The sequence below is a fragment of the Orussus abietinus genome, unplaced genomic scaffold, assembly GCF_000612105.2.
Source record: "Orussus abietinus isolate OABI.00-Male unplaced genomic scaffold, Oabi_2.0 scaffold74, whole genome shotgun sequence".
Taxonomy (NCBI): domain Eukaryota; kingdom Metazoa; phylum Arthropoda; class Insecta; order Hymenoptera; family Orussidae; genus Orussus; species Orussus abietinus.
In genome coordinates, this window is record NW_019395987.1 from 226,886 (window position 1) to 244,792 (window position 17,907).

The following is a 17,907-nucleotide window of genomic DNA, read 5'->3' on the forward strand; positions in this document are numbered from 1 at the left end:
CACAAGACGAGAGTCGGCGATGGGAAACGGTATGTTTCTCGCTTACAAATTGCGACATGGGGCCTTAACTTCTCGTTACGGAACATCAGAACTAGCCTGTGCGATTTCGTCTCGTGACGGGAGACGAGCTCTCGCTTTCGTAACTTCCGGAGGAAAAAAAAAGAAAAAGAATCAATACCCCGATATTTTCACACGAGTGTCGCGAGATCGAAGGGCTTCCTAAATTTCTGAGTAATAATCATTACCTCCAAACCGATGAAAAATACATGAAACTCATCGTAGATTTAAAGAATAAAAATTAATAATACATTGATCGATGGCGATAGGCTGCTAAGGATTATTAATACTTATTTTGAGCGGGTTTACTGATATAAAATGTATCGTAAGCTTCTCCAAGATACAAATGGTATTTCTAGCGTCCTTTTACGAAAGATAATAATTTATTCCGGATCTTAAATGGTAGTATATCCATGTGCTGAGTAAGTCTACAAGCTAGTACTAATTGACGGAAATTAGGATTCTTCGCGAGAAAAGGATTTCATAGGCGTGATCCCATAAATCCAATTGGTCGAGAATAACGAAGGAGAGTTACGATGAGAAAAAGCCGTCGATGTAGTTCGCATGTAGAGCCGAGTGCAGCTTTCAATTGTTCCGTCAGGTGAGCATGTAATACGAGCCAACAAGCCGTATCTGGGGGCTCGTTTCTAACCAGGAGCTTCGGCAACCGCGTGAAAAATTCATTAACGCGTTGTTCCGCGACGCTAAACGCTAAAACGCTACGTTTAGTCTAACGTTTTCAAATCCCCGATACGGAACGCATCACCTGACAGATTTCAGTATAGGAAAATAATTATAAAAAAATTGCAGATTCCTGCAAGAAATCCAGTACTGACGAAATGTTAGCCCGGTCATACGTGTAATGTAAATATCGTAACGGAATGTGGTGAACATTGCAAAAAAAAAATTGGCTGAACCTGATGCCAAAGGGAACCATCGGGTCAAGACGAGACCATTTCGTAACTTTAACGCGAGAAGAGAAGAAAAAGACCTAATATAGACCTATATAGTAAAGATCGACTACTTGCACTCGGTAACTGGCGTGAAATCAACAGGACGTAAGACACGTTTTGTTGCGCCTTTGTGATGCAAAACGAGGTAACGGATTGAAATCCATCGCATTGAAATGGTAAAAGGTCTTGATCTCGATGAAAACGCTCAATCGACTGCCGCTTTGTATGACAAGTGTTCAACGAAACGGACGATTAAAACAATAGAAAACCTTGCGTGAAACTTATTGTTACCGCGAACGATAAATATTATTCAAAACTAGCATTAATATCGTAATAGGTAAAATAGTCATCAAATATCACGACTTTCAGATTCCTTGACTATATGAAGAAGGTTTTTAAGATCCGTTTAAGTACAGTACGTGTTTCATGGACGTAACGCTACTACAAAGCATATGTAACTTGCTCATTAATCTGCATTGGTAAGTAGTGTTTCATAAGGCAGAGTGTAAGCAAAATTCATAGATATTTCAGTGCCCCTAAACCTACTTCATACATAACCGAGAAATCACGCACCGTAAAGGTGACTAGATTTTTCCAAAATCCAAGTAAAAAAAATCCACGCGGTCCTCATGCCGCGAGAGTTGGTCCGTGAGACTTAGCGCGAACAAGTTATTAGTCAGAGAACGATTGCACTCGCGCTTTGCCATTTATCAGGTAAAAGAGTAAAGTTAACTCCTACAAATACTCTCGCGCGAGTACGTGATCTATAGACATACAATTGCGACGGATCCGAGGAATATCGATGGACCGACGGTGTCTCGATCTTCCTTGGGAAACGCGCCTGTAACGCGAAACAGGCATCCCCTGTAATTCTCTGGTCAATCGAAAACGGTGCACTGTATCGGTATAAACGTAAATCACGTGGGACTTTACAACGAATCCCTTGAAAATCATTCAAACGTTCCTAATTTGCGTTAATTGACCCGATTAAATTATGAAAACATATGCAATTTTATCGCGATTCACCGTCACAGAACGTGACTTATTGGCGTAGGTATTCACAGGATGTAAACGAATTTGCGACACGATCACTAGGACGTCGTCGCCCATTTCATCTATTCCCAGTTGATAATTTTGCAAACGGTTTCTACTTGTATCGTACATTTTCCAGGTCAGGTCGAAGGGAGCGAAAATCGTCGGTCCGCCAGAAGATTAAGGATGTTCTGACGCGATCAGAGGATCCCTCTTCCCGGGCCCGACGCTCTTCGGCGGATTCATTTTATCCTCCCGATAATCGACTGACCCGTCCGTCCAGATGGATACTCTCCGTTGGGAAGGTAATTTTTCACGTGGACGACAACATCGGACCGGCGGATCTCCGGGAGCGAGTAAACGATTCCGAAGATCGACGGCGGTTCGAACAAATCGGCAAGTGCGTAATCGGAGGGTGGATCTGGGATCGGTAGTGTATACGCTCCCGAGGGCGATCGACGTCGAAAGCGCTCCGTCCGTGTGCATGAACGCGCGAGCCCGCGATTCCGCGCCGCTAATCAGCATTCTGGCCATACGGAACGCGCGTTCCGGACCGATTTTTGCCTAGTGCCAAGGTAGGGTATCCACGAGAATCTGCATGCGAGCAGACCAGATAGATCCCTCGGTGCTTTATAAGGAGACAGGACTGTCCCGGCCCTGACTGACGACACAATCCCCGATCCCTTCGTTCCCGGGGATCTTCCCCAAGGAGACGGATACCCAGGGCTGCGACGTTAGGACGGATGGACGACTCCGCGACTCGGCTCGAGGCCGAGGCCCTTAATTATGCCACACTTTTCCGCGCATCCCGAAGGATGGGTGAATGCAAATACCCCGGGATCGAAGTCGGCCCGAGGTCGGAACCGGGCAGATCTCGCGGCCCCTTTTAGTTAGGAGATGCCGCGAGATACTCGACCGAAGCAGATTCCTAGGGAGATTTTCAGGGGCGCCCGACGACATGTCGAACGAGACGTTCGCCTCTGGGGCGAATCCGATGCAACGAGTTACCCAATGGACGTCTATGCTCATCCGACCTATTATCAAAGTTTGAGACTCTGACTTAAGTAATTGGGTATAAGCTTGCCAACAACGAGAGTACCTCAAGAGAGTCCTTTTGGTTGTGGTCCTCCCGTAAATGGTCCAGAATTTCCTTCATGGAATTAGTCAAACGTTAAGGGAATTGCCCGGTGCGCATTATCATCAGATAAAAGGGGATCCTAACGAACAACGGAATCGGAATGAATAAATTTTACTTACCTTGCACACGTTTGAACGAAATAAATAGTAAATAAAGTCAAAGAATTACGGAGTATCTATTTATTTTTTGTCCAACGTCCGGTACACGCATATTTGCTAGATATACGAATCCCAGGTGGAAGCGGCAACAATTTGCGCCCCATTTTTATCGGACGACCCTCGCAAAGCCTGGGTCGGCCGCTCGACGGAGCAGTGCGCGTGCGTGAGTGCGTGAGTATGTCTTCTCTCGTACAGAGGGTTTGCAGCTATATACGAGAAGAAAAGGGCACGATCGTGTGCCCGTTAGGGTGCGGAGCTGAAACACGAAAGCGGGAAACCGGTTGGGTCGATCGAGACGAGCGATACAGCTGACTCGAGCCGATTTCGAGACCTCTCGCAGACACATAAGTGTGTACGTACTCGCCTGCACTTTCAACTCTCAACGCAGATTTTCATTTCGCGTATGCATTATTCGTTGAAAGAACGCGGAATGTGGAACGCTCGAATAACAGAACGGCGAAGGGAAAACGAAAGTCTAAATACTCTTATACTTTGCTCGATAACGAATGCAAACGAGGCAGGGTCAGCTTATAAATTTAGCCTTCTATTGCCCGAGATATCCAATTCCCCGAATGAAAACTAATTAAACTAGATTCATTAAATTATTGCAACCGATAGGAGAAAGGTCAACTGGACCGATAACGAAACTAGAATTCATTGTATCCGTGCGTTGGCCAGCACATTGTTAAACGATTACCATCGAATTACACCAATTATCGAGAATTTCGACCGCCCGTCAAATCAGCACCATCATATGTCACCGTGCTTAGAATAGCGATAACCACATGCATCGAATCGCAATACGGACATTTATCGCGTCGAACGGTAAAGTGGATAATAACGCCCTCGCCGTGTACTATCGCCATCGAAAACCTTTCGGTCGCCCAATAAGCCTAGCACCGGGTACTCATTTCCCCGGCGGCATAATCGAATCCAATTTAAACCATCGACCGTTTCCCGGCATACGACCCGGGTAAGGATACCTCTAATCGTCCGCTTTCTCCCGTTTCCTCGAGTGGTCGTACAAAGCCGCATGCCGGAGAAGTTAGAGAAATAAAAAAAGAAGGGGGGGAGGGACGGGGGAGGGGGAGTTAATTCTCCCGAAGTCGAGCAACCCCCGGTGCCCATCCGACGGCGACTTCCTCGGATCTGAAAACCGCCCGCGCACGGGACCGATTCGCCAGCCTCGGCGAGTCTAGCGTGAAAGCACGTTAAACCGGAGGATCGGTTTCTAAGGAGAGAAGAGAAAGCCTGAGAACATAACGCGAGCCGACTCCCGGGGCCCGAGCGTCGCCGCCACATCCAGAGTGTGGAGAGGCAGACCTCTCGGGAGCGGCTACCAACAGTCGGCTCCTACGATTCCCTGCACACACGTGTCGTGTGATTTAGCGAGCGGGAATGCGGCTTATCCTTTTCCCGTTCCACCTTCGCCTTCCCTCGGCGCTCGGCGCGCTCGATCGGACCGGCGATGTGCCCGATGCATTCGGTGCACCCGGTGCACCCGGCGCCCCCCGGTGCCTAGGCCCGGCGCCCCTCCTTCCTTTTCGGGGCGCTCCTCGAGTCGCACTCCAACGGGTCAGTTATATTCAGCCGCTTCGGCTTTCTACGAGCCGAGTTTGTACATTATGCTCGTGGAAGGGGTTAGTACAGGTTAAATTAAATTCTTACGTGGTTTACGGAGTAGATATATCGACGGTCGGTGCAGACACGAGTTATCTCGTTTAGAATCTGTAGAAATCTGGGGAAGTGGTCGAATATGCCCACGATTATGCGACCCACGTTTTTAGTAGCAAACGATTTAGTGTGGGAAATGGGCGGATACAAATAAAAAAAACAAATGAACTTTCGGGTTTTCATTGATTCTATTTTTAAGAAAGTATCGAGGGGCTCGAACGATTACAGATCTCGAGATATTTCAAAGCTCGTTCAAGCGGTTAAGATGATTCCGCGTGTTTTGTATCAGGTGCGAAAATAACGATTGAGTTAATTGTCCTTCGTCACTCTCGTGACATTTATAGTTACCTCGTGAGAAAATGTCGGTATAATAGTTACGTTAACACTTTACCGACCGGAAGATTATTAATCGGTTTTGCGATACTCGTGATCGCCATTTACTTCTAAATTCACCGGTTGGTAAAGTGTTAATATCTTGTTGGGACAACCACGTCTTTGCTGCTCTAGGGCTTGTCTTTTAAGGTGATATGAAAGTGGCGTCAAATAGGACTCGTTCGTGAGATTTTTTTCTGAACTGGGTGTACCGAATCGTTTCAAACTTTTCAACGTGAATATGGAGGTCATAAGGAAGATCCAGACAACCATCACATTTTTTTTTTAAATTTGCTTATAGATATTTCTAAAGTTTGTTATAAAAAATGAAATTCCAAGGGTGTCAGAACCTTCCTTAAAGTATCCGTATTCATATAGGAACGGTGTTATACAAATAATTAACATAATCGATCACATTAAATTATACATATCTAAGATGTTACTTTCTACTAACGCAACAATGCCATAAACTCATATGTTTACGAGGTATTAAACGACAACAGAAATATCAAGACCCTGGGTTACCGATTTTTTATTTTCTCCGTCATTCTCCAGTGACCAGTAGTTTATAGATTTTCATGTCTAATTTGTATAAAATGAGATAACCCCTCTATTCCGAGATTTTTCAAGCTTCGATCCAATTGAAGCGTTCCGGAGTCTCGCAGGTTCCAACGAGAAAAATGAAACGATTAATCAAACGGGGTTGAAATTTTGGTCGGCAAACTAACCGATCAAAAGAGTCGAAGATTTAAAGGTTCAACTGGGATCGATAATTTCGGCCCGGACAGGACCCAAGAACCGTTCGGATGCTGCGGAAGAGCGAAGCCAGCTTAAGCGGCGAAATGTCAGCCGAGCGTTATTTACCACGCGTAACGAGGAAGGCTCGCTTCCTGGAAAGCGGGGTTGGGCACCTGTCCCTCAGCGGTTGTCAACTCGCGACGTATCGGTGGCATACCGGATGCGGCCTCGCAGAGGTCCGCGCGAGCACCACTGGGCGCGCGGTAACCACGTGTATCCGAGCTCCCCTCGAGATCGCGTAGGTATTCGTCCCTCCCCTTCGACTCTTCGAGTCACGAAGAAACTCGGAAATGAACGATTTCCTCCAAAAAACAAGTTGGAAAAGCCGGTTCTCTAGATTCTAGGAGTATCGAGGGGTGCGTGACGGCAGGGTGCGCGCCGTACCGTAAACAAATACCGGAACGGCGGAGAGGGGAGGGAGCGAGGGTTGTCGGAAAGGGGGGGAGCGGGCGAGGGAGAGGAAGCAGGACCGACAGTGGATCCACGGAGGGCGAAGGGTACGCTCCCGTCGAACGAAATTCGAACGGACATTTTCGGAACAGGTAGTACGGGCCGGGCAAACCAGCGGTGCCCGACGCGACGAGGGAATGCCGATGCACTTTGAAGAACCTCCGGTTCTGCCTTGGTTATTCCTACACTTTTCTCATCGTTTTCGATGCGTCTAAGATTGACGGGCACGCTTTCGAGAAACGGGTAGCAAGACGGAGTGATTTAAAAAAGAGCCGTTCCAGGCCCCGAGTTCGTCGAAAATGGAGAAGCCGGCGACGTTACGGCAGCAGGGCCCGGAAAATTGAAAAAGGAAGGCGGCACTCTGCCCAACGTTGTTTCTTGTACGGGGGAAAAAAAAGCGAACGATAGGAAAACGTCTTTTATGGTTGACTTCTCCGCATAACCTGATGGCAGCCGTCGTTGAACACGCTCTCGCGGGAACGCGCGAAGAGACGGGGAGAGAAAGGTCCGAGGCGGCGCGGCCGTCGCCGACGGAGACGGAGAAAAGAAGCGCTATGCGCCGGCGTCGCGGTCCGCAACCTGTTGCACGACGACGTTTCGCGCGTGTCGCGACGCGACCGGCGAGCGACGTCGCCCGGGAACCGGCGAAAGAGACTCACCGTAAGTCGAAGGTACCCAGATCACCAGGAGGAGCAGAGCGAGGAGCGAGCCTGCCTCGAGGAGGCCGCACGGAGCGTAATCCAAATTTCGGCGGGGCCGCATGTCGCGTCTCGGGGTCTCGTATCCACAGCCACACGCGAGGCGAGGGAGGCACACACATCAGAGACTCGTCAGCTCCGGCGCGAACACACCGTCGAGCTCAGCTCACGCCGTGAGCGCTCTTCCCATCACTTGACGCACATCCCAGCTCACGTCGCGCGCGCTTCCCTGCCGATATCGCCGGACCGAGTGTGTTCGCGCCCGGGGACCGCACCGAGGACGAGGACGAGCGAGCACCGGAAAAAAAGACAACGCGCGGGACCCATATACGAACACGACCGCGTCCGAAACACGTCTGGGTTCTATTGTTCGCTTAACGCACGGAAAGTAGTCCCCAGTGCGCGCGCACCTGCCCTCGGACTGGTATTACTGCGCCGGCGCACGGCGGCGCTCCTGGCGCCCATGGCGCCCGGCTCCGACCAATCGCGCGCCGGACACATCGGAACGCGGACCGACGCGGTCGAGTTTTCCCCTGGGACCGGGAGTGAATTTTAAATCGACGGAAATGTCTCGGAGGGACTACCTGTGTGCTTCGTGAACACTCGTGAGACGTCCTCTGAAGCCATTTATACCAGAAATTTATCGCATCCTGTAATCGCTCGGGCTGGATCTACTTTTCGACGCTCGGAAACTATGGGTTCTGCTCGAGGATGATCCCTGGAAGACATCCATGGAAAGTCCTCGGATGGTTGTACTTTCTTGGCTTTTCTTTTTAGTTTTCAGGCTTTCCATTAGTCTCGACGTATCGAAATGTTATCGAGACCACGAATGGAATTGTTATTTCGATACTCTTCCTTCAGCGTTCCGGTAGAAAAATCGGTTGCAGTTTCATTTTATATAGGCACGGTTAAGGTATGTACTGGAGTGTTGTTCCTATCTTGTTCGCCATTTGTAATTAACTTTTTTAACGTTTTACGCAGAAAACGCAAAATCATTAAAATCCATAAGTTCCTGAATGAATACCACCTCGAAATTTACAATTTTATTGGATATCATTTTTAAATTTATACATCATGACAACGCATATTTGTGGAATTGCATTCTGATTCCATAGAAGAAATTTCAAACGGTCTCGAGGGAACACAGATTTTAAGAGAGCATATTATATTTAATTTTCGTCGTTGAGAAACGTTCTCATACCTTCTAGGCGATAGGCAGAATCGAACGAGAAACCGGGTCCACTTGTACGACTGCTCTGTACACATGCTAGTAGTCTCATGTTTATATTTTTCTCTTGCTAGGCGCTCGGAATATACGGTACATTCAAGTATTAATATAGCATCGGCTCATAACGCATAAGCCGCATTTCAAGCATTGAAAATAAGTGGATTAGTGCAAAAAATAAAGGACGGAATGTTGCGATTCATTTTGTAAAAAGATAACATTGAGGACATTACCGTGGGAAACAGCTATTACGTTGAAGCAAACAACTTCAGAGTTCGGTGGTCCATTGGTGATACAATTGCATTACTCCGTAGATCGAAGAAAATTGCCAAAGAAATTAAAAAAGCAAAGACAAATCAATGATCAACTAAGTATTGTATCGATAATGTGAACGTGTCTAAATTCAGCATTCAATCTGACTTGCCTTTATACAAAAACGGAGTGAAGATATTTGAAAGAGCTAAATTCTGCAGAAACAATAAAAATTCTAGTAAATAGACAGGGCATAATTATTACATGTAACTCCGAAGAACAAGACTAATAACATCTGAGGTAACAATGAGTTAAGTAATTACAAGTGCCCATGTTAAGTCTCGAAGGTATGCGACAGCAACGAATGATTTAATTCTCCCTCGGTTGAATTCCTGAAAATGTACCGTACCTCCAGCCGGTCAATTAATTATGGTCCGTTGCATAACTCCCTCATTCTAACATTAGCAGTTTATTTATTATTTAGTGTCTCCGAAGCAGAAGGAATTCAAGCTCAAAAAGCACGGCCGTACTTTAATGGCGCTGAGATAGAAAAATCCGGCAACCACTCGGAGAACGCGACATAACGGCAACTCCAGAAGTACCCGAAAGAGTTGCAGAAATACCTTCGTCCTGATGGTAAGTCCATTGGTAAATTACCGATTCTCGATGGAATTACCGCGTAATTGATGCAGCACTTTAGCCATGCTCCTTAACGACGGATCCCATTACGTGGCTCGTGTTAGATGCATTAATTAATTTCCCGTAATTTCCTTTTCTTTCCTCTTTACTTTGAGCTCGCGGTTGTCTGCGATATCAAGCGAGTTTCGTGTGAACCGGTAAAAGCACCGATGGAGGTTTAATTGTCTTGTTAATAATAGCATTAATTAGATTCCTACAGAAGCGCGGCATTAATTTCACACCGGGCCGCGCACTCGTCTCTCTCACCCTTACTCCCTCCTGTCCTTAGAGACTTTCTACTCGGCTTGAGAAGATTTTTTTTCGCTAATTTACATGAAATCAATGCATCGACTAGTTTCCCGTCCTCGCCAAATGACTCCTATCCGCTCCCAACTTGGTAATCCACGGGGTTGTCCAATACGCTTATCAGATTAATTAAAGCGATTTTGCAAAGACTAATTGGAAGCTGCGTAGCCATGATGAAACTTGTATTTTTTTCGCAGACTGGGTATGACACTACCACGGTTTATTTCTATCGTTATTAGTGGAAGTCATCGTATCGCGCGAGAACACGAAACCCGCGGAAATTTCAATTCGTGATCGGCAACGCGAGGCGAATTTACTTGGACAACAAATAATTCGACAGCTGTTTTATTAACACATTCGCGACCGCTGACGTGAATTCACGTCATTTTAAATTCTATTCCTGATTGCCGCTGACGTGAATCACGTCCATAACGATACACGATACAAGTTTGCGGCAACCAATTTCAGAATTTCAATATTTTCGCCAGTACTCAGTATTTGAAACGGAAGAAATTTGCCGGTCGCGAATGTGTTAAATTACATGTAGATATAAATTTCAGGGTATGCAGCGGTGACTTTCCAAACCCTGGTTGTTAAACTATGATTTCACCATTTATCAATCCTACCAACGTGGTCTACGGTTTGGTGAAACCGCGCACACTAAGGAATTGCTTCCATGGAGAGACTCTCGGTTTCGTCCTCGTAACCTCCACTCCACCCGTGAGACTCCTGCACCATCCATACGCACGCTATTTAATTAATCTTTCTCGCAGGGCCGATCGCGTGTACCGCGAAATTCATTCGGAATCGCCTCCACCGTCTCTTGCGCGAATTGCGCCCCTTAACGAATACAAATGCAGTCTTTTAATTCGGTACCTCGACGGGACCCATTCAGGACAGATGCTGACGTATGCCTTCCCTTTGTAAGTCCGACAGGAGAATTGCGCGCGCGCTCATAAGCACCCGCGGACCATTGGGCCCTTATTAGCTAAACCATTAACCTTATCGTCCCATGGCAAACAGTCGCGAAACAATGTCGCTCGACGTGTTGTCGCTCCTTGCACGAAAGACTAACGGCGTTTTCTGCTACACAGCACTCGGCGTGCAACTACCACTATACATGGAAAGGCTTTTCTCAATGCGCGTGCCTCGTGGTGCCGAGAGCCTGGAATTTGTGCACGTGAGAACGCGGGATATGTATAAAAGTTCTAATTTTATGCAGATTTCATTATGTGCGCGAAAAGAATATTCGTGAACATTTCTTATAGTGGATTAACGGAGGTTGATGAATATAAAGAGTAGGACAGTCTTCAAATATAGATTCTTTATCGGTGGTTTGCTGCTTTTTATGTTCCGTAAATAACCAAATAAGTAAGAGCCATATTGAAAATTTTGTAACTTTTTCTCGTAACACGTAAACGATGGGTAAAAGTACCGAGCGTAGCTAGGAGTGAAAGCATGATGTAAATATACCAGGTAAATTTTTTAAAGGGAAAATAAGAAAATTGAAACTTGTTACGTTTGTAGCTGATGTATTGCCTTTGAATGTACCCCTCTATTTTATATGCGTCCAACCTACTTGCTCGGTTGTCGTCAAGACGACGTACCGATTATTAGGTCGATATTTCTTGAGCAACTCTCTGGAGTCATGACGGAGCCTCTGGAACCCTCGGAGCTCGAGAAAAGGCTCGCTGATTTGAATAAAAAAATCTTGGAAATCAAGAAAAGAATTCAACTGTCCGGTAAGACGAAAGTCGCAGAAGCGTCATTTGTGTCACTTGCAAACATTGACGCGGTATGTTTCGCTTCGAAATTTGTAACGAATTAAAAAGTTTGTGAAATCATCGACGTAGACTGTGTACGTCCTTTACCGTCTCGGACAGTAATCAATCTTTCAAGAAAGTATTCAAAGCATTGTACGCAAAATGGTACCAACATCATAGCTCGTATTGGACCCTGCTTTCATACGTGCATATACACTAGCGTGCACGTGCTCCCTCATTGTTCGCCGCTGGTCGAGTGATACAGAAATGCGCGATGAATCAATTCGCGGGTCCATAGAAATGCAAATGCGATCGTAGATCGTGGTAAGGGGGCAATCTATAAGTCCACAGGGGTGTTCTCATATAAGGACGTTTTATTCATGTAAGCCATCGCCCTGGTGCTCAGAGACAGATACCATCGAGATCGTAGACGACGTGGTCTTGTTTTACGGGGAAATCGAAGTTGAACTCTGATCTCCTGGCATGTACACATTATACCCCGATATTTTAGTGTGACGATTCCGAGCAGCATTCTTTTTGAGACGCAGAGATTTAACGATTAACCGCAATTATCAGAAAAAACGAGTTTTGTGCCTAGTGGGAGTAATGGCTTTAAATATAGAATAACGTTTAGTTCCTGATAATTAAATAATGACATAATGTGAAATTCTTTTATGCACTTAGAGGGCCAGAGGAAAGCAAACTTTGAGCAATGCGACACCAAGAAGCAGGGCAATGTAGAGAAGATCGTCACTCTGAAGAAGGAGATCAAGGACCTACTGGCGGAATATACGAGTGCAAAAAACGTACTGAATTTTACTATTTTTATTTGTTAGACGAGATGAGGTCGATTAAATGATATTCCATTTATTTTCGATATGTGTAAGCGTTAGTATCACTGAGTAAATGATTTTCTTTATAGGCGAAATTAAAGACGTACCGTCTTGCGTAAATTAAAATCGGCGCCGGCACCGATTTGTCTGCCAAAATCAATGTAACGTTCATTTATTTAGATTATTATCATCGAAAATTACCGGTGCCAGCACAAATTATGACAGTTTTTGAGTAATATTGAGCTAACCTAATCTTATAAATTCAGAGTTTATTTGAATAATTAAGATATTTTTTAAAATCGCCACTTTTTAAAGAAAATCAGCGATTTTTTAATTAAAAAAAATGATTTTTTATTAACCCTGAACATCAGACTTTAAGTATATTGTTTCTCGGCTGGTAGAGAAATATTATTAATTCTTTCAAAGTCATACACTTTTTAAAGTCAATTTTTCATTTGAAGAAATTTATTTACAAATAATTTACTAGCAATAAATAAAATAAACTTGGTAAAGATATGCTTAAAAAATTGAGTATACTGTGAAATTTGTATTAATTTCATACAATCAACCATACCATTTATTTTGTTAAGAATAGTAAGTAAAATTCTATTTCATACAAGAATTTTCTTTTTTCTACTAAGTGAGTCTTTTACTCAATACACACAAAAACTTGTACAATTCTATAAGAAGATTCCTAATACAATGATATAATTATATTCATGATACATATGTCTTTTTCGAAAATAATGTTACATTATTCACAAAATTCAATTCTTCATATTTAACTTATTTTATTGTAGAACGACGAAACTGCAGAGCGAATAAATCAGGCGAGTCGCGAATCCTCTGCGCAGTTGAGAAAGCGGAAATACGAGGAAGCTATACAGACTGTAGATGAAGACAATATTCGCCTCCGAAAGAAACTGGATTTAGTCAGATACAAGAGTGATAAGGTAAAAATCAACAGATTAATGGGTGTGTACCGTCTTTCGTGATTTAACAACCAAACAAAGAAAAGAATAACTTACTGTTCAGCTTCAGAAGAAGTAGCGAAATGTAACAAATGAGCTGGTAGATAAGGATAGAAATGAAGATGTGGAATAATTTCAGCAAAAATGTAAGTTGGCGAATTTACTAAGGGAATACGAGGAATTGATGACCGGGACTCTACAGAGAATAGCTGAGAAGAAACTAGATGAACCGATGAAAAAGGTATATTAAGAAAAAAAGGATATTAAGTTAAATTTAAATCTATCGTTGAATTATTAAAATTCTCTTACTTCTCGAAGAGATATTCAATTATGGTATAAGTATTTGCCTTTCTATTGCAAATAACAATTTACAGAACAGGTAAATTATTCAGGACATAGTTCCATTTAGACTTTAACTTTTTTAATGTTCAGTGTTTGGTTTTTTTCAGAAAACCATTAGCTTGGAAAATCATCTGCACAGAATGAACGTAATGCAGATGGAGGCGGATACCGTTCGAAAAAAATACAGATCCGTGAGATCCAGCCTCAAAGCGGATGCTGCATTCTTCGCGTCATCCTTGACAAATTTGGACGAGAACATTAAGGATCAGGAGAATGAGATTAAGAGATTAAAAGTGAAGTCGCTTATTCTGTACAGTCTCCAATAATGCTGTCAGCAATTAATACTGTCATGGCATATTCTTTAGTAGGCTGTGAAGGAGGAGGCCATACAGTTAAGAGACGCCACATTGGAGACTCTGACGAATGAAGAAATCGAGGCTGTGAATACTAGCAAGGAACGGGAATGCATAATTCAGGATTTCAGGTTAATGAGAACAGAGTTAATTAATAAAAGTATTTTTTCATTAAATCATTCAAATTGATCATCATGTATTATATCCAGACAGCGCGTAGAGGAGCGAAAAATGCAATTAGAGCAGTTGGAGAGGATGATATTTCCAATAACACCTGCCCCACAAAAGGACTTAGCTGTCGGAGAGCATAAAGAGGATGCAGATGACAGTCACATAGATAAAGAGAAGGAGGAGTTGGATCGTCTTGAAGAAATTTTCGCCAAATTGAGAAATGCCACAGGGGTAACTAGAACAGAAGATCTTTTAAATCGATTTCTAGGACAGCGGGTTACTAGAGAGAGTTTGCAAAAGATGAAGCTAACTACAGAGGACGAGAAAATGAATCTGGAGAAGACAAAGCAGCAACTCACCGCTGAAATTGAGATGCAGAAGTTCTCGGAAGCGAAGGAAGCTGAACAGTAAGTTCTTTATCACATATCTTTGTCGATGTAGTCGATGGTAATTACGTTATATCTTTGTTCTAAGAAATGCTGAAGAAGTCGAGAAGATAAATCAGTTGATTCGCGAGCAGCGCTTTCGTCAAGAAAAGGCTACCATTGAGAAACAACGAATTCAAGAACTAGTGAATTTTATAGTTCGGGAACTCTGGAAATTCTGCGATCTCTTACGAGTAAGAAGTTTTACGGAGTTAAAGCAAATAATATGGCATTGCATTCGAAATCTTATAAGTCTTCATACGTTATTATTAATGGAACTAGCAGTACATACAAGGTCAAACCAATGTATTTTTGAATCATATTTATTAGATACCGTATAGCACATGTTTTCTTCCACATCATATAATTACCAGGTCAGTGGTAAAAAATTAAACGTTAGTTAACTGGTGGGATGAAAGTCGAGAAACGATTCAATTAGCGTGTACCATACGGTAGAAACTATATTGACTTTGTTCTTTCGGAAGTCTTTTCACGGGTACGTATCATTCGCTGTTACTCCTGAGGAAACATAAAAGCCCTTTGAAAGCCATCAAGCTAACCTAGAGCAAAGGAAACTATTTATTGTTCCACAAGATTAACACTCTTGGTGAATTCCCGTTTCTTGAATGCTTGTACCGCGTAATTCTCACCTGCAGAAGCAATGCGTTCGCGGCATTAGCACCTTAGATATACGATCGAAAGTAAATATTCTAAAGTAAATGTTCGCCTCAACTGAAACCTTCTGAATATCGATGGTGATTAGCGACCCTCTTTTACTCGAACAGCAGTACTCGTTAATTATCCTTGACTTCCCTGATTCTCACTTCCTCTACTTAAGAAAGAGGTGAATGATCTGTAACTTAAAAAATATTTTTTAATTGTCAATAATTGTATACCTTATGTTTTACTAATACTTAATAGCACGCAAAGAAAAGTTATTCGCACAATTCTACATGCATAAATTAATTCATATCCTTTATCTTATGCTTTTGTTTCAAGTAACTTGTAATTCGTTAATCAACGTTTTCTAAATCCGTTTGTCGTAATGCGATATTTACACCAGAAACGTATAGGAATACTGATGTTTGATTTATCATTTGCGAGGAGAAACAGTTCTTCATATTACAACCTGGTTAATGACATAATAGTACATTATTTTATAAATGTTACTAGTTTTATTGAAAAATTGGTGTATACAAATTATTATAATACTACAAACGACATAAATGACTACTGATCATTATAATTGCAGGATTCTGGCGATTCTCTGGTACCGGACGGCTCAACTGATATTTCTAAGCCACTACAGATTCTGGAACTGCTGGAGGATAAAATGAACAGTGCTATCGGGGAATTGGGAGGATGGGATAAATACATAGAACTATTGGTTGATGCCGTGATCGAAAAGGTTTGTTGAGTTATTCACGATCACAGTATTCCAAATCGCATTCTCTTATTTATGGGTAACAGCTCATTAACGTTAAATATCGGGCCTTCATTTCGAGACACCGCTCGTTTCGTAGTATGCAATGGAAGGAGTTACGAAAAGAGATGGGCCATATTCGTGACACAAATTGTCGTTTAACCCGTCGTGTCGAGGAACAACGGCCGAAATTCGTTTCGCGTGGTCCAAAACGCGCCGCCCCGCAGCCTGTTTACAGTACTGTAAATTACGTCACTTGAAATGGGTCTCGTGTAAGCGGTACAAGCGTATTAATCCGTAACCATCGGTGTTTCCATTGGTCGACAACGTTTATGGTCGAAACGACGGCCAGTTCGGAATAAGGTTTAACCACGACCGCGTCATAATCGGCAGGTCTCAATGGACTGAGGTTCTTGTCCATTTGTTATCTGTTTCTAATCTTCTGACCCGGAATTTTCTTAACCGTAGTAACGAACAACCGAACATTCTCTAAATTTTGATTCAACATAGGTAATAAAATATTGATGAATTGGTTACGCTGGATTTATGACAATCTATATTTTGAGATAAATTTATTTACATATCTTATTATCAGTTATCGGTGAAAAATTGACGATTGAAATAGGTTGGCGAATACAATATTTTGATGTACGCGTATAAGAACAGATTGAATGTTAACGCCCATAGTCGAAATTTATTGTTGAAACCAGGGTTTGGTGTCAGATATGTCCCGAACATCCCGTTTCACGGCAGTAGTCTACAATGAGCGAAGATCTGTCTTCTTTTCTTGATACTTGTTACCTCATGCAAATAATGGCAATATAAACTTTTAGGTTGAATATTTTTTATATACGTTAAAAAATATTCCTCTACCTTATTTCACTATATATTCTTTTACACAGATGAGCATATAATCATGCTCATTTGTTCAACATAATGTTGTAATTTTAATAATTGAAGCACACTTATTCTGCAGCTAGATACAACGTCCATTGAAACGGAATCCGCTGACGAAAAGGTCACACGGGTAGAAGAACCACGGCTATTTCGGAAATTCCCGACGATGACGGTGGCCTCGACGCAACCAGCACCGCCATCCGAGGACGAGGAAGAAGTTCCCTCGAGGCAGGCAGTCAAGAGACAAGCACAGTTGCTGATAGACACTAAGAAGAATCGCCGAAAGGGTTTCCATGTCAGAAGATAGGCCCCCTGGTGCGATTAAACACGTGTCTCCCTTTTACGATTGCCGTTAATCGTCTTTTTAATACTAACCGGGAACGAAAAATGTGTCGTAAAACAATTTAATTACAATGTGTTTATTACGCGCATTCCGTTAATTTAAAAGCAGTCACCGAATGATGCAGCTTAAAATTACATACACTTTATTTTTCACATTTGCAATTTTACTGCATTCGTAAACGCTATAACGAAACCAAAGAAAATATTTTTATTGGATGAAACAAAACATAATTATACGTTTATTTGATTTGTAGTCTCTATATATTATGTCAAAGTTTGATAAAATAACAATGACCAATAAATTAAAAGCACTCAAGTAAAGAAAGGATTTTATTCGATTTTATATTTCATTTAATTTTAAATTGTTTGGTACGAGTTATGTATATGTATTTTCTAGGTTTACATTTATCAAGTGCAAACGAAGAAATTTGTTATATTCAATTATTAATTCTATAATTCGAGCACCTACGAATGTTACCACTGACTTGCATTTAATCTTCAGTCGATAAAGTAGAGCGATGGTGGTATTACGTAGTAAATTAGTACAGGATGAAACTTATCCGTGAGTCCTTGTTAATCAATTTCGTTTCATTTCT

General features: G+C 42.8%; 2 protein-coding genes across 2 annotated transcripts in view; one reads left to right on the top strand and one right to left on the bottom strand.

Annotated features, from left to right (window-relative positions):
- Window positions 1–7,672, bottom strand: part of LOC105703866 (neurogenic locus Notch protein) — a 232,227-nt gene extending 224,555 nt beyond the window's left edge. The window contains exon 1 of the mRNA XM_012432601.2: window positions 7,292–7,672. Coding sequence (XP_012288024.1) covers window positions 7,292–7,394 — 103 coding nt within the window. The 5' untranslated portion in view covers window positions 7,395–7,672. The remainder of the gene's footprint in view (window positions 1–7,291) is intronic.
- A 3,767-nt stretch (window positions 7,673–11,439) lies between these two features.
- LOC105697056 (coiled-coil domain-containing protein 151) lies at window positions 11,440–17,531 on the top strand. Its single transcript, XM_012420159.2, has 10 exons — window positions 11,440–11,533; window positions 12,239–12,360; window positions 13,188–13,340; window positions 13,498–13,599; window positions 13,808–13,993; window positions 14,069–14,184; window positions 14,263–14,631; window positions 14,699–14,843; window positions 15,902–16,057; window positions 17,049–17,531. Exons 1-10 carry the CDS (start codon window positions 11,440–11,442, stop codon window positions 17,274–17,276), a joined length of 1,671 nt encoding a protein of 556 aa, XP_012275582.2. The 3' UTR covers window positions 17,277–17,531.
- The last annotated feature ends 376 nt before the right edge of the window (window positions 17,532–17,907 follow it).

What these genes read in the sequence shown, in the direction of transcription:
- LOC105697056 (XM_012420159.2), top strand. Translation starts at nt 11,440, where the DNA reads ATGACGGAGCCTCTGGAACCCTCGGAGCTCGAGAAAAGGCTCGCTGAT. An exon ending in TCAGATACAAGAGTGATAAG is followed by an intron (nt 13,341 to 13,497) that starts GTAAAAATCAAC and finishes GAATAATTTCAG; the next exon opens with CAAAAATGTAAGTTGGCGAA. An exon ending in TAGATGAACCGATGAAAAAG is followed by an intron (nt 13,600 to 13,807) that starts GTATATTAAGAA and finishes GGTTTTTTTCAG; the next exon opens with AAAACCATTAGCTTGGAAAA.